At 34.0% G+C, this 17,585-nt stretch overlaps 1 protein-coding gene across 1 annotated transcript in view; it reads right to left on the bottom strand.

The window, feature by feature from the left end:
- LOC123015717 (nuclear receptor-binding protein homolog) overlaps positions 1 to 17,585 on the bottom strand; it is a 34,839-nt gene that overhangs the window by 7,704 nt on the left and 9,550 nt on the right. The window contains exons 2-4 of the mRNA XM_044415609.1: positions 1,151 to 1,375; positions 829 to 959; positions 276 to 370 (exon numbers count right to left, since the gene is read on the bottom strand). Of these exons, the coding sequence (XP_044271544.1) occupies positions 276 to 370; positions 829 to 959; positions 1,151 to 1,375 (451 nt within the window). The remainder of the gene's footprint in view (positions 1 to 275; positions 371 to 828; positions 960 to 1,150; positions 1,376 to 17,585) is intronic.

The raw sequence follows: 17,585 nt of genomic DNA on the forward strand, positions 1-17,585 counted from the left end.
CCCGTCAAAATGCATCTCGCATGCCCGCTTCAGCTAATGCCCGTTTCGCACTATATCGACAGTTACAGCTACATTGCGCCACCCGGTATACTAAAAACAATCGAATATCGATACTGTATGAAACGAGCAAGTCTGAAACGGGCGTAACGATCCACCGCCGCTGATCGCGAACTATACAGCATATAAATTCCAAAAAAAATCAAACCAATTGAATAAGTAAAAGACACAATTTTTTCGAAAAAAGTGAATTTCATGAGATTTTTCGATGTGATTACCTGATCCAATCTTGACGAGGCCATTGTGCTGTATAAATATGGTATCACAGGTCAGATTGCCGTGGATGATTGGCGGAGAACAGGAATGCAAGTAACTGGAAAGAAAACAGACTGGAGATCATAGAACTGGCGAACGCCGGCCGATCTCGCTGCAAACTGCTGACACAAAATTCGGATTTTTGCGTTCGGCGTCGAGACGCGGCCCCAAAAAAAAAGACAAACGGTAAAAATCATAAAACATGAGCCGCGTCATCGAGCCYCACAAAAACGCTTTTTCGATTTCATTTTATTGTTTTCAGGCTAGAAACCACTTACCTTTGCGTTGACACTGTGAACACATGGTATTAACAATATAACAAATTGGCAAAAGACACAAGTACAATGTTTGTCAACCACGACAATTTACATACTCACAATATTCGAATCGTCGTGGCGACACTATAGATTTATTTACAATATCATCTTAACAACTACATTAAATTAGATAAATTTTAAGAATAACTTATACTAAGTGCGACAGTTTTTCTCGTTTACTGCCTTTTTGCATATTTACCTTAAAGCAGAGAGGATTTGTGTACACCATCTCCTCCACGCAGGGAGTGGCAGCCTTCTCACATTGCGTTTCGTACGCTTGAGGAACTGTTTCAAGGAACCTGAGGACATGTATTCCGTAATGAATATGACCTGAAACAAGAAATCATTTTCGTTAAAACTGTCCGCTTTTATTGGGAACCAAGCGTACACAAATCAATTTCTTTGAAAATTGTCTGCTTTCAAGCTATTAGTGTTATTGGTTCACTTTCAATAGTTTAGGTAGTTTTCAACATCGAATGACAACTGTATTAACTGTATAAAACATAATTCACCATACTTACTCGAGGCTTGTCGTTGTGTGTATCCGTCCAATATCGATGGAATTTGACAATGTTAGGGTGCTCGAGTTGCGTGAGATTTTCAAAAATAAGTTGTATTTTTTCCTCTTGGTTCTTAAAATTTTTACGTTCCGAAAACTGGACTTCGTTCCATACGACTTCGACTCCTTCCTCTGTATCCATGGCCAAATAGGCGCAGTCGATTCCAGGCACATCTCTTTGTTCTACCTGAAAACACACAAATTTTCATTATCAAATCCATACAATAAAACACGGTATATTATACTAAGTGACATTAGAGACCCAGAAGTAATAAATATACGGGGTGAGTTATTTATAATAAAGACCCTAACCGATTTTCAGACACAACCCAAAATACCTTCTCACAGTTGGCTTTTGTTGCGTTTGCAAAATTAAAATTATTAATTTTTAATCAAAGTGATTGTTGATATGTCATGCATTAAATTTGACAGTGTTCCAATTCCAATTTTTTTCCCTTGAAACGACATAAAAACTAAGATATGGAGAATGCCACAAAAATGATGTGGCTAAATCTGTACCGTCAAAGGTACATCGTAGGACGCTAAGTTATAAAAACTGTCAAAGCTCTCGCAGATATCTATGTTTATAAATTTGAAAAATTTCAAACAGTACATGGCATCTGAAAATGTATTTTGGATTGCGTCTGAAAAWCAGTCTTTATTATACAGGGTGTTTCACACAACTTTACGAGGCTTGCGCCTAATGTACGCTCCCAAATATACAAAAGTCACAAAACACTAGATACAAGAAATATACATTTAATTATTTAATTTTTGGAAACCCATGACAGTAGTTGTCAAACTGATCACTGTTTCATTAACAGTCATAAACTGCAGTCTATCTATCTTAATCACTAACTAACTTAAAACGTTGTAATTTTTGAAAGGGTGAACAAACTAGAGAAGATTATCCAATTTTTCAAAATATGTATTATTAATTGCATCTTATAGGCACAGGTCTTGTAAAATTATGTGAAACAGCCTGTATGTGACTGAGTCTGTAGATTTTCAACAGATTTTACTACCATAAGTAAGTCCTAGGTAGATAAATAAATGATTTAAATTGTACATCATAACAGCAACAAAAAATGGTAGAAAAATTAAACCTAGGTTTTGAATTATTAACTCGTGTGGTCATCGATAACATGACGTTATCAATTGGGTCTTGGGGTAATAATTCGTTCCAAAGAATTTGAATTTCTTATTGTTCTTATTGGGGCTGAGCTAAAATTTGTATAGAAAAGCAAAGTCGAGTGAGTTGGTATAAATAACTGTTTTTATCACTAGAAACTCAAAGAAAACAATTAAAGAATTACAAACTTGTTCGAGATAAAGGGTTGAAATTTTACACACAAAGTTGTGCCTCAGACAAACTTGTTTATAAAAAAAAAATGTTAGAATAAATGTGACGTGTTCATTGTGTTATATTTCTTATGTCAGTTAGTATATCTTTCGATGGGTGCCGGTGAATTGCGCTCACTTCAACCACGGCATTTTAATCCCTACAGTGGACTGCGCTCAGAAAATTTTTACTTACCTGCGTTGCGTTAATAGCAATGTGAACTGCGCTCAGATCGGTCGATATGTCTCAGCGTGATGTAAAGAATTAAATTATTAAAAATTAAATTCCCGGGCTAATGAAAATAGGGATGAATCAGTTACAAAAAAGTACTTTGTATTTCGAAATAAACAAAAACGAAATAGGTTATTTATTATTTACATTTACTGAACACAAATATGTATGGTGCTCCCTAAAACTTCCAAGCACCAGCCCATGGGTGGGTACACCGTTGTGATGCTACTGAGTGCAGTTCACCTTAAGGATTAGCGACCCTTATTAGTCTTATTATACCTGTTTCTAAAACTGAGCGCAATCACCCTGCTCCCTTTCGATCGCGTTATTTAATTATCACGTGTCACATTCAAAAAAAAAGAAATAAAATTTGAGTGAAAACGAGTGCGAATGTGCAATTACTTTGGATGACCAGGCGATGTGTTTGAGTTGGTTTCTATTGGTTCTGGTATTACGAACTTTCTATAAAATAAACACACGATCACATTATTAAAGTCGCTAAATAGACGCGCGAAATCGGGTCCACGAAAAAGGAAATTTCACGAAATTACAGAAATTTTTTATTCATTCGTAGAAATTTCGGAGTAAATTAAATGTTCCTAACTTTAACACATTTAAAATTCAAACACATTTTAAAGATATTGACATAAAAACATAATGAGAGTTTCTAATGAATATTCATATAATATTTAACCGTAAAATGTGACCGCTAAAAATTATAAAAAACAGATTATGTGAGAACGCTTTGGGGCATTTACAAAAAACATTAACAACAAATCAGACGAACATTTTTTGGTAAACATAATTATTTCATCAAAATTGCCCTCAAAACGTCGTAATAATTACATGTTTATAATTTTGTCTTGCGATTACAATCACATGTAAAATAGGGTGMTACAATAAAGACGAAAAGAAATTCAACAATTTTCAGGAAGCAAYAAACTTGAATCAGCTATAGTTTATGAAAGCTGTTTCAAAATGGAGACWTGGGCCTACGTGACGTTTTGAATGTCCATRTAATTACCGTCCCATTTATCTCATAACGAGAATTTATGATAGTTCCATGTTACGTAAAATGTTGCAACAAGACGTTTAACTATTCAAAATTGATTCTGGAAAGTCTCAAATGGCAATTTTTGAAAATTTCCATGTGTGGTCTAATTGAGTTACAGTTCTATTTCGGTAATGTGCTCTAAACTCAAAAATAAATAAACACAAGTAGTGTGTAAACCGAGAATGAGAAACCCAATAAGAAGCTGATAAGAGTTTATTTTTAGAAGTTCGGAAACAGTGGCGTTGTTGTGTGTTTATGGTAATTATTTTTCTATCGATACCATAACAAAGTCTCGTRACTAGCTGAAAAGTTCCAAGTGACAATGCATTTTTCCATGCGAGTACAAACAGAGATAAATTAACAAAAAAATGCACATATGCATGTCGCATTATCGCATTATCGCGTTTTCTTGTAACTTTATATCCATTCAACATTCCACAATAGCATTTTCCTGAATCCAATTCACTTCCACATTGGTGGTTATCGAGGTTGGGCGTGGGTCGGCCGCCTTCTTTCCRCTTGGAGTTATTTAAATTAGATCTACCCTCTGACGTCGCAAAATATTTGACCAAATAAATCTCCGCAATTATTTCTGTCGTCTCCGAAACGACGTTGCAATTACCGTCTCGTTCAAATGCATTGTCGTGACGCATAATAGGCGTTTTCATCTTGTGATTTTGTTATGCTAATGGCTATTGTTGGAATTTTTTTATTAAACGCTGTACCTTCCGTAGGAGGCGCAACATAACCGATTTCGAAACATCTCTCTTATCGACAACACGTGTTGAGTAGAATTTTTTCAAAGGAAACGAAATTGCTGAAGTTAAAATTATACGCAAAAGTTTATCTTTTGAGTGGTCAATTGAAGGAGCTTTATCACAAGACGCGACTTGCGGCCCCCTGTTGTTGTTTACAAAGTATAAATATAAATTGTGTTAAATTTTATAACCTTGGCACTGAGATGACAACGAAATCAGTTCAATTCTTTTGTTTGTTCGAAAGAAGTGAGATTTTTAGCAAATTCAGACTTGTACATCGAAATATACAGAATTTTGATCTTTTATCGCCAACGATTAAAATTATAAACAAATTAATTTATCAATTCATAAACTWTTGAACTCCATTCATTCTAAAAACTAAAAGGAAAAATTTTGCTGCAACAGAAATTTTGGGAGAAATTGTATGAACAATATTTTTATTGAAAAAAAACTTTTTAGTCGAACATCTCACAAACTAAGGGCTTTTGATTTTATGTCTTATGCTTATTTTTGATCATAGAACCAACCCTGAAGTTTGTCTGTGGATTTCTGACCTGTATGTGTAAGGTTTAATAAGATACAACAGTAATCATATTCATCGATTTCAAAATTACTTAAAAAAATAATAATAATGAATGCATTGTTCTTTCAATATTATCAGTTTCGGTGATGTGGAATCATGGACTTTGACAACGCAAAAGATTAAAAAACTACTTTTCAAAATTTTAAATTAAAAAAAAAAGGAGCTCAAATGAAAATCACTTCTAGAACATCTAAAGCGTCGACATTTGAACTTTAACCTCTCTAAAATAATTCAAACATTGCTAATTTAATAGTACGATGGTATAAAGACTTCCCAGGTCGTGCCCTTTAGAGTGAGGTACTATTTTAAGAATTCTACAGTTAAAGATAAAAAACTGAAAAAGTTTTGATTAATTTGTACCATAGAGAGCTATCAAGTCATGTATCAATCGTCGCCCCCTGACTCCCAATTTATCTCAAACAAAAATTGATTTTTTTTTCACTTTATTTTTACTGCAATGGAGCCTCTCGGGATCAGGCATTAAACAGTGAATCTCCGCAAATAGCTCTGATGAAGATAAAGGACTAACACGCCGTTGCAGCATCATTAAATAAATTCGGAACAATTTATTTACAAAATTGAAACGACCAAGTGACGATTACGCATCATCATCTTAGTCATTACGTTTTTAGTCATAAGGCGCCATACGTGATCACTTCGAATAAGCAATATGGATGGTTCAAGATTGCACGAATGTACTCGTGAAAAGAAACGACGAAGTTTATCATTTGGTGCACTTATTGGCAGTGTTGCGCGTTGAACCATATAATATTGAACTAACCCACCAACACGAATCATATTAATAGAACGCGTGATAAGATAAATGAGTACAAAGTGAAATCCTAGGTCATTACTTTAGCAGTTTTAAATATAGATCTGAATATAAAAACAGTAATTTTACTAACAAATGCCGGAAAATCGATGCAGTTTTTTCAATTAAAGTAACAACGGCGGTGTTGCATTCATAACCGATTTGGACTAAGGCCAGAATTTCTTTAGACGCGTATTATCATCGTCCATCCGAGACAGGTGTAACCTTGAATACCGCGGCTTTTACATTGGATAAAAATAAGGATTCGGGGGGACTCAACCTTCCCCCTAATTATACCAACGCTCTTAAAATATCCCCACCCTTATAAAACTAGACTGATTTATCTGAAAATTTGATAAATGTGTTCTTTATAGTCTCAGCTGTCACCTCAATAAAAAAATACTGCTGCGCAATTGCGTCGAAAAATTTAAAGTTTCTTTGTAAAAATGCGAGGAAAGTCGTAAAGTAGGTTTTTAGTTGGTTTTTGAGAATTTTCGAGTTTTTTTGTGCTAGTTTAATACTACCTGGCGCCAGACCATCGATAAGATTAAAACGTTCGCACTAGGCTAATACAAGGTCGTTGCAATTGTTTACACTTTGTGTTCTTCCAATATTATCTATAATTCAAAATATTATTTCAAATTCAAATTGGCAAAATCAAAACTCATCACTTATAAATAATTACAATGATTAAGTGACAATGTAAGAAATATCTAATCAAACCAGTCCACTACAAAACTATATTATTTAGAATTTTGAATTTATTTCCACGAGTTCCTAGCACATTCTCTTCATAWGTGCAAACGTCTGTCAAAAAAATAATTTTGTAGCAAGACAAACATTTACAATAACACAAACATGTGTCCGAGTAATTAGTATTTTCAATAGCAAAGATTAGAGACGTCTAAAGTGAGACTAATTTTGTTTTCGAAGAAACAAGCTGTGCCAAATTGCACACTTGGAGGACGTTTCGAATGGGTAGAGATAGGGACGATCATCATTACTCAATTATATAAATATTATTTTTTTTTAAGTTTAAACTATTACGCACAAAACAAAATTAATTAAAACACATCAATATTAAAATGAGATGATTTTGCAGCTGCATTCTTGTTATAATAATTATAACTTTATATAATTTTGTCCACCTGCTAGTGACAGCATAATTACTGCAAGAATAGATGAAAACAAATTAAAAATTTATGGAAAAGAATTGGGATATCAATCTACTAATCTCTTAAAAACTGGGTTGAGTAGCTTCACCCTAATTCAAAAGTTACAAATTTAGATAATTCTTCAAATAAAAACTTTCGTTATTAGATTCCAAAGTAAACTGCAGATATCAGTATAATATGTACATACTCGTATATTTATAATAAAAATATTTCAAACGATAGCATTGAAAAAAAGGCGGAAAAATGAGACGGAATAATAATAATAATGTGTAAGAACGAAAAATATGTATATTATTGAGTCTATTTACTCAAAATTAAATTTTCTGATGTACCTTTTGTTATACAAAGTAATTTTTGATTTTTGACGAATAAGAAAGCAAATTTTTCTTAATAAAATGACTTATAAATTACCTTTTTTATAGAAAAATACGAATAAATGTTTTTACTTGAAACTCCTCAAAAACAAATTAATAAAGATACAAATGCAACTTAAGACACCACAATTCCGATAAACATGATAACAATGATAACACAAACAAGCCGTTTTATCTAAACATAAAAGACGATTCCGTATTAAATTCGCCACCAGTGTAGCCACTTTTCTTCTCCACCGTCAAAGACCATTTACGACCTAATAAAACATTTTTAAAGGTCGACAACAATCAGACCGATTTAGTGCTTAAATAGCAATGAAACCAAAATAACCCTTTAACAGCATGTTTCCTGCTTCGCCACACAACAAAGACCTCGTCCAAATTACCGTCAATTCAAAGCAACCGCGACTCTGAGGATTTTTTTCCTTAACCGGAAAATTTAAATTTTCCGAAACTCTTTAGTGATTATTAATTGGTAGCGCGTGGCCAGACAGACAGACCAATAATTTTACATTTTGATTAATCATTCCAGCTATTTTTAAACATAAATGCGCCTGGTGCATTCGTTACACAAATTCAATATTAGAACACTGGACATTGTCCAAAAGATAATTGTTCCTCGAGTAGTTTATTTTAGTGATGTAACGTGACCGCGAGCGGCGCCACAAGTCCTATCCTTGTGTACCTGGAGCATAATCCTGACCCAAGGACGAAAACACTTAAAACACCTATAAATAAATTTTCAAAACTGGCAGGAATGCATAGTGCGACTTTCGTTTTTTTGACGTAAAACTCAAATGTAAACATCCTACCGTTTGGTGATGGTAAACACTGAATGAATGCCACCGATTTTGGGAATACAACTATCGATAAACAACAAACGAAGAAAAATAAATCATCACCGGAAACGCTCAACAAAGTTCACTTGGTTAAAAGTATAACAAAAAAAAAAAGGTCATAATGGTCACATCTCGATAACACTGATGGTTTTCTTCTCAATTAAATGCAGTTCGTAGTTGAGGAAATCTTACGATGTTTACTATGCGTTATTGCGCTTCGGTTTTGATAAAAGCAATAAAAAAGAACATAACCGAAATTATTATCATATCGGATTCTAAAAATAATAAACGGCGTGATCAGTAACGTATTCCAAAGCGCCGGAAATTTTCAGCAGCTGTACAAAACACGCGTAAATAATATTTACCTTTAAGTAATTGACCGTAAAAACTTAATTGCCCACAAACAAAAAAAACTCATGCCAAAAAGAAAAAGAGAGTAACAGTTGTATACAAAAATTAGCCAAAAATTTTTCCGAAATGTGTTTAAAGAGCGATTATTATKTGGCCTGGCGCCGTCGAGAGATAAAATTTAGACAATTTTACGGAAGAACTCAAGATATGAAATTTTTTAGAAATGTTATCTTCGGACGTAATAAATCCAATTGAATTATGATTGACAGACGTAGAAAAGTCCGAAGTTTCAGATTATTGAAGTCAAATTAATCGTATTGAATTCCTCAATGTATGAGAAAATAAACTTCGACCTGTCATTAACGATTATCTTTGTATTTATTTATTTTCATCCGAGGTTGTCACATTGTTATTAAACCGTTTCCTTTTTATGTATTGTAAATAGCAAACATTTATAAACAAACTATAAATAGAAGAACACAATAGATTTTTTAACAAAGAATTTAAAATTCAATCTACGATTTTTCTATTTTTGCCAACATGATTGATGACTTTTCACAATTTATTATTATACTCATAATTCACAGTTCATCAAGTGTTTAAAGATTTTTGATATAATCTTCAAAATTTTTTTAAGTTAAGTTTAGACGAAGTAATAGATATCTGCAACTATTCTTTTCTTCATTTTTTTCAGCAGTTTCAGGTGTAGAAAAAAAATTACCCCTATTTTTATTTTTTATAGATAATTCCATATTAACAAATTTTTACATAATTTCTGGAGACATTCCTTCAGCCAAATGTTTGAATTTTGAGGCACATAATAGTAGTAAAATTGATTCATTCTTTATAACATAAACAGGAAAAACATCTTCTGATGTTAGAAAGAAAAAAATTACGTTTCAACTTATTTAACAAGAATGTGGAAAATTGTCGCTATTTTTTGAACAATAATTTCCATTCAAATTAACATAGTTTATTAATGTTGTAGCTGTTAGTGTCCTGAATAATTAAGTATGAGAAATACTTACTGTAAGACAGGATAAAAACGTATAATTTTATAATAACAAGGGGAACTAACATTTCAAAGTATGTGTAAGATGACCTAGAAATTCAACCAACCACCTACAAAAACAAAATTTCTAGTAATTAATAATTGACATAACAAGTCTCGAGATTCGTAAAGATTCGAAGCTAATTATCTAATTAATTTAGAAGAAAATAAAAGATCTGAACCGTGCACACGCATACATAATCAATGACTCAGACAATGAATAAAATAATCATTTGATTACTAATCAAATTGTAGAAACACAACGCATTTTGTTTCAGAACAAAATCAGACTTAAGAAAAATTCCAATAATAAAACGGTTTAATTGCATTAGTGCGACGAGTCGTTAAATTAAATGTTTACAATATTACGTTCGGTTTATTGCAACTGTAACACCACGTATATGTAACAATGTTTTGTAATGGAAAAGTAGTTGCATGTCACGTGACCGTGACGTATTTTATTTACTGTTGGCGCAATATTTGGTATATGCAACTTAAATCCTCGTTGCATTTTTTCGACGATGATTTGCAACTCGATTCGAGGTCAATGCAACCATAAATTAGACGCATATTTGCAATGGAAGAAAAATACTTCAACCAAATTAAGAACAAAGTTGACGGCTCGTCTTCGCCAACTCGGCTCGGCAAACTTTGACCAACCTTGGCAATGCATTCGATTGCATGCTGGGAACGAGATGGAGAGATAGAAGAATACGATAAGCAACCAAATAGGGAAGAAGAACGCCAAGTCGATGAATTAAATATAAGACCACGAATATGGTACGACGGCATCAGCCTTGGAACGCCATTAAAAGGACGTTTTAATTTGAATTACCCCCTCCTGATCAAGTGGAAGAATTTCCAAGTAAAATCCGGCGTTCCAGTAAAATAATCAATTTGTTGATTTTGGAAGGCATTAATAGGTTAACATTTCCCAAGATCATCCTCGTTCCGGGTCCAATAAAACCACCTATAAACCTAATTAAAACCCGAACGCGGCGTTAACGTTTCCAATAGGCTTAGGTAAGTAAACCGCCATAGGACTGTAATAAGCACTAAATTGCCTTTCAACGACTCTACCATGACCATACCCAATTCGATTCGTCAAGGGCTCAAAACAAACGAAAAAATACAACACTATCTATAAATAAAAGGCAAAGCTCGTCACAGTTTCAAGGCGGTGGTGGTAGTTTTCCGCTGTGTAATGTCGATCGATAAAATGCGTTCGCCCCCTCAGACGAAATCTAGACGAATCCCGACTTCGCCCTTCACTTCGTCTCCCGAGGGCTCGTCCTCTTCGCACATCGGGACGAAACGGACGACAGATCGAGAGATAACAGCTGAATGCACACATTATTCCCAAAATAAATACATGTGACTAGTGACGATATTCTAAATTCAAGCAGAGTCGTTTTATCTAAATAAATTCAATCGGGTTGACGTCATGGAGACGTCGCTGAGAACGAAAAAAAAAAACCAAAATGATGTGAAGACGGAGCACGTGATAAAAACAGGCGGAAAGTGGTTTTAATAAGTTAATTAAGGGTACTTATATCAATATCAATTCGACCCTAAAGCCAAAAATCGCGAGATGAATCAAAAGAAAACAAAAGCTACAAAGAACAACAAAACTAACAATAAAATTTTCCCACAGCAATAATTCTTTAAAATAACATTCAATTTCCTGCTGTAACTTTTGTTCCTGCTAGTTCATTTGAAACTGATCGCAAATCCGTCTGGCAAAAATCTGGAGCATTAGACTTTTGTGAACTCGCAGGAATTAGTCATCTTAGGGGTTAACGATCTAACTAACATTCATCCGTGACTCATTCCGGTCCTGACCAACGCAAAAATCTCGTTTGAAGCCATCTTCTAAAAATTTACATCCTGGTGGGTGTCGTTAATGGTACATCCCTCATCGTTATTCCCGTCGCGATTCTCGCAATATCCTTCCATTAAATTGGAAAATTCAGTATGTTGTCAGACTGGTCGAAAAAAAAGGAGGGTTCGCTAATCCCCTTTCTGGGTCTGTCCCTGCACCTTTTGCCGGAAGCTTGCCGCTGTCGGCGAGACACCGCCGTCAAGGATATCGAGGGTCATTGGACGACAAACTCGCACAACTCGGCCAAACAGACGAGCAACCAAACTGCCGACGAATCTTTTTGATTCTCGATGGAAGGACAATCGCGGACCTGTCGCAAAAAATCACCTGCCGATCACTTCCAGAAGCGGCGATAAACCCCGATTATTCTTTGTTTTCGAGGAGACTTTCAAACGAGCCAAAGGCGAATTTGCTACTTTCGAGAGACAATGAGATGACAACGACATTAAACACAAATGGTTGAAAGGAGTCGTTTGATGCTAATTATCATCCTCGCCCTAACTATTCTCAATAGAACTAAGTCTCTCTAACACTCTATCTGACTTTCAGCACGTAGGCAGAGTCTGGAGGATCGCTTTGTCAGATTTATGTCCTATGTCACTGAAAACCCAGCTCTGCTAACCTGAATTAAGTCTAGAAAGGCCTTTGCAATTCTATAGGTTATTTATTTAGAGGATCTCATGATATTCTAAAGAATTTTTAAAAGTACTGTTAAAAAAAATGGTATTAAACAGTATTATTTCCTGCATGAAACAGTTTACTTAAAAAAGTAGACATTTAAAAAAATGTATACTTAATTGGTTTTAAACAGGTTTAATATGTTCGAAAATTTCGAATTGGAGTATACTTAGGTACATAAATGTTAAGAAAAGTCAAAAATTAAGTTTCACGAAAACTTCTTGGTAGTCGTATTTCTATTTGAAAAATGATGAGCTGCCAAAGATAAAATCTTGATTTATATAAAAAAAGATTTATCACTTTTAAACATTCTAAAAAATGTAAAATGAGAAAGTGACGTTTTTTCTTAAAATTTTAAAAGTATGTGAAAGTAAGTATTTTAAATATTTCTCAAAATCTTTATAAAATTTACACATTTCCCGACATTCTAAGTTATTCACAAAAGCTTGGTGTTGGAAATGCCCAGGTAAATTCGTAGTATTTTGAAAATTTTACAGTATTTGCATAATTTATAAACTGTGTTCTTTCATTGGTAAACTGAGTTTCAACATTAATAATATTGCTTATTAAAAAACTGTAAAATGGAAAATTTCTGTTTCGAGTCGATTTTGAAAGTTCGAAAAAATAGGAAAGGTAAATTAGGATGGCCTATCCCACAAAATTTATAAACTTAGTTTTACTCTCAAACCAACTGCTTCTTGTTCAAATTTTCAGTAAAACACTGTCCTAACGTTTTAAACAAAAAATATTTACGATAAAGTGAGTGTATTAAAAAAAATATATATTAGGTGAAAATTTTAACCGTTATTAGGATTTCGCCTAATGTGAGTTAGACCACTCTAATTCACGACTCATTTCTCTTAATAGTTATTACGTCAATGTTTCTTTTGTTCCAAAAATTTGAAGAAAAAACAAAATTTATCGTTGCAAAAACCAGTCTGCTATCCTTGAAACAGTTCATTCAACATATCGCCGCCAATTTCAAAAATTCAGCGATGACTTTGCATTCTTTGAAACTGTAATCTTGTAGTGCATTTTTTTTTCTACGAATTCGCTAAACAAAAGAATGCCACTTTCTCAAACGGTATGCAGTTCCACATTTGTAAAACCCAATCCATATAAAACCTTCTTTTATTAATTATGAGTTTATTATGGGTATCAATGAATATTTGACGTCAATAAAGCGTCGATTTACGATAATGCAAGAGCGGATTTCCTGTGTTATCATTTACCCGAGAGGTCGTCCGTGTATTTCATTCAAAATTTTTCTTATCTGATAAAAGTTTATCGGCGTATGGTGTGTGTACTATTAAAAAGCGGACTGTGCAACAAAATAATTTTTATCCAGTTTATCAAAGATTTTAAATTGAAACAAAATACTCCGTTCACTATATTGATAGAAAAAAAAAAAAAAAACAATAATCGCGTGATTTCTCCAACACCCACCTAATTAAATTTTCATCATTATTCATAATTAATATAATCCAAATCATGAATAAAACATTTGATAGGCGAATGGGTAAAAAGACAATGTAGAAAAGCTGGATTTGTAATAAAAGTCGCAACACATAGAAATCGAAGTTTCACATTCGAACAAATTATATTTAGAAAAAGCTACCGATTACTTCTGAAAATTGAATAACATTTCAATGAAATCAGGCAACTAAAACTGAAAACTCAATTTAACCGACATGCAAAGATATTTATTTCAATGTCAATATCGTGTCTGGGTTAAAGTTCTTATTCTCTCTAAATGAAAATATCGTCCCGATTGTCAATTTAAATTATAAGAGAAAATTCGTACCAGTGAACACACTGAGTCGATTTTATTGTAGCCGTACCTTTATAATTTATGGGTTTGTCGTTGTTCTGCCTCAGCACAGCTTTACGAGTAAGCTTGATTTATTTTCCGAAAAAAATCTAAATAACTACATAATTCTAGATTATACTATCCAGTTGGCACAATGTGCTAATACAGTTACGGTCTTTTCCAGTTAATTTTTATGCAAATTTTTATTTTATTAAAGCGAGTTTTCCCTTTTTGCCAATAATTAGGAAAACTCTGCACTTTTTATCCGCACGTGACTTTCATTCGTTTTGTCTTTTATCACGATCGTATTTTGCATACGAAAGCACAGAATGACGTAAATAATAGAATTAGAACTACTGACAGTACGATTATCTTGCAAGAAAACTGTTTCCGTTGGCGTTTTTCATAAACAACACTAAATATAGAACGATGTACTCGTCCGCAGATGTCCCAATAAATTACCATATTTAATAAAAGTAACACACGTTGGGATAATAATCTTGCAAAAAAAACCCAGATAACACGCCGGTGTGAACGAACTAGCGACTATGCAAGGTCGTTAATTAAAATAGTGTAAAACTGCTTAATATCGATAATAAGTTAAAACCCATTCACACACCTCTAAAGCCATAACTGTTTTCTAAACGTTAAAACATCATTGTCTTGGTGAATTGCATTCTTCGATGTTACCTACCCAAAAGTTTTCTCCTGCACTCGTGAAACCCATTTATTTCTGAAGTGGGTGGTGTAGGTACATTTTTTCACTTCCTAGGTATTCGTCGCAATTTATGTAACCTTTGTATTTGAAGCCCTACCTTACCGCACGTTCGTWCAATTTATGCAACGAAACGAATTTTACAATCGATACACACCAATTCGTTGGACACTGTGGCGCCACTATCACCGGAATCGTTTTGCACACACCAGCTGTAAATTTTGACGACGATGATTTGATAAAACATTTTGACGACGCTCCTTTTAATGACCTTTAATTCCACGATTTTGCAGAGATAAACCCATAGCAAGGCCGCACGGGAGCACTGGCCCGACAGCTGATTCACGCAAGAATTCCCCGTTGTCCACCACAAAAACGGTTACTAATTAGAAAAATTGCAACAATTATTCCAAAGCAAATGGTAGTTAGAAAGTGATTTTACTAGTATTCTTACTAACCTTCCCTTATTTATTTTTTTTAATCGGAAACTTTTTGCAATCCGGGTAAAACCAGTAATTAATACAAGAGACCCAATTTATCGAAGATAAAATTTTGCGAAACAACTTTTAATCATCCGCCACACCCAAAAATCGCATGTTTCACTGAATTTCGAAAATGTGGAAAGTTGTTTTTGCAGGGGAGGTTTGTGATAATTTTTTAAGTGAATGTTCCCATTCCGTTTGCTAAAACGACACAAAACCACCACAATGTTTACGTCACATCCTTATTAGACTTACGAAGCCTTTAATTGTTTCATTTGCCAACAACAAGCAGGTCTTTTAATGGCTCGTAAATGCAATTATTTTTTTAATCGTCGTTCATTCCACGCTCCTTTAAAGTATTTACAAATCGTAGACAATGTTCGCGTCTCACTAAAATAACTCAAACGTCGTTATTTTAGTAAAACTAGAGACGCCAAGATGCGTTTGGCATGTCACTTGTAACATCGCAATGTTTTTATTTATTTATTTTTCAGTCTAGGAGTTAGTGCACACAGTTGGAAGTACAGCAACATTTGTAGATCACGTTATTTCTAAACTTAACTCGCATTCCGCCAGGATAATGACTTATTTTCAACGTGGTGTCCTGCTGGTAAAAAGCGCATTTGCTATTACTTCACATAAGTCGGTTTCTCTTGTTTTTCTATCTCGTTATTCGCTTGGTTAAATATGATTGCAATTTTTTCATAATTTTGAAACATCGACCTATTTATAAGAGGATGGCTCACACATTTAAGTGCTTCCCGCATACTCTGGATTCTTCGACTATTTATCTTTTTTCCCCCTATCGACTTACACCCACGCATATGTCTGGTAAAATGTGTAAATTTTAAGAGCATCGACTTCATTTAAAATGCGGCCGATGAAATATTTTATTTTAATTGATAGGAGGTAACCGAAAGACGGAAGATGTTACACAACGAAAGAGAATTAATTCAGACATTTAGCATTCTTTAAATTTATTATTCTCGCGTGTGATTCACGAAAGGTCGCTTTCCTGGGTCAAACTACAAGACATGGGCGTGCCTTTAACTCTTCGATAAAAATCATTACACTTCGAACTAAAAAAAAAAACACATTTTACATTACGTTATCACTTTAAATGTGAATAATGACGAGTAGTTGGTAAATTAGATGAGCAAGGGCAACTGATTCACTTTTCAGCCTTGATATTTTTCAAATGGGTCCACATCACCCACAGACATCATTAGTGAATTACTAATTTCGTCGATCCTAAGGTTATTTTTAAAGTTAAACTTCCTGAAAAAAAATTCAAATCAATCAAAGCAATTCTCTGAAATGCAATCTCGTGAAAACTGTTGAAAACAAAATGTTTCAGTGTTTACGACCTCCTAAAAACATATTTTTATCAAATATGTAATCGTCGAAAATTCTCGAATTTTCATTTTACGACCAAAACGTTGGATAAATACAAACGCGATCCTGGCAATGACTCGTGAGTACTCTCAAACTCATTCACAACCTTGACATCAATGTAACAAACGGAAGCTGTTTCAAGATTACCGAATTTCCAAATTAACTAATTTCCCTAAATCGGAAATCTTGGATGTTGCAGGAAATTTTAATTAGATAATCCAAACATACACCCGTTTATTCAATCGATCTAAATTAGTGAGCCGTCTATCGAATTTCCTCAACAACCGTTCACTAGAAAAACCCTTATTCGCACTCACTGCACGATTAAAATCGTTCTAACTGCGAGAAAAATAATTTTTTCTAATCCACGATTAAAAACCACGTCACGTCATTGGCTCGTCCGCTGTTTTAAAACAATGAGAAAAAGAGACGGAAAGTGGTCACATGCTAGCAACTGTCAAGTGTCTGGTGACGGTCTGGCGCCGCAATAATTAGGGTCAAATAATGCGACGTCGCATTATATACCACCTAATCGTATTGGGCGTAAGATGTCTATGACTCACGAATTTAATATCAATATCCTTGAGAATGTCAAGTCGAAACGTCGACGTAATTTGGCAGCGTTCCCGAAAAGGGATATTCCCATGAGACGGACAAGCGTCACTTTCGCGAGAAACAGGATATAATAGAAAATATTCAATATCCTGAGCAAAAATGCAGACGTCCTTGGACTAGCACCAAAATTGATTTTGGGGCTCACCGTGCCCATTTACGTAATTGATTAATTAAAATACAATGACTTTCCATACTGTCAAGTATTGTAAACGTTTTCCCAGGTCGACGAGGATAGTCACTGTTATTTTATG

Source organism: Tribolium madens, unplaced genomic scaffold (assembly GCF_015345945.1).
Source record: "Tribolium madens isolate multiple individuals breed KSU strain unplaced genomic scaffold, Tmad_KSU_1.1 Scaffold_19;HRSCAF=116;Tcas5.2_LG9, whole genome shotgun sequence".
NCBI lineage: Eukaryota > Metazoa > Arthropoda > Insecta > Coleoptera > Tenebrionidae > Tribolium > Tribolium madens.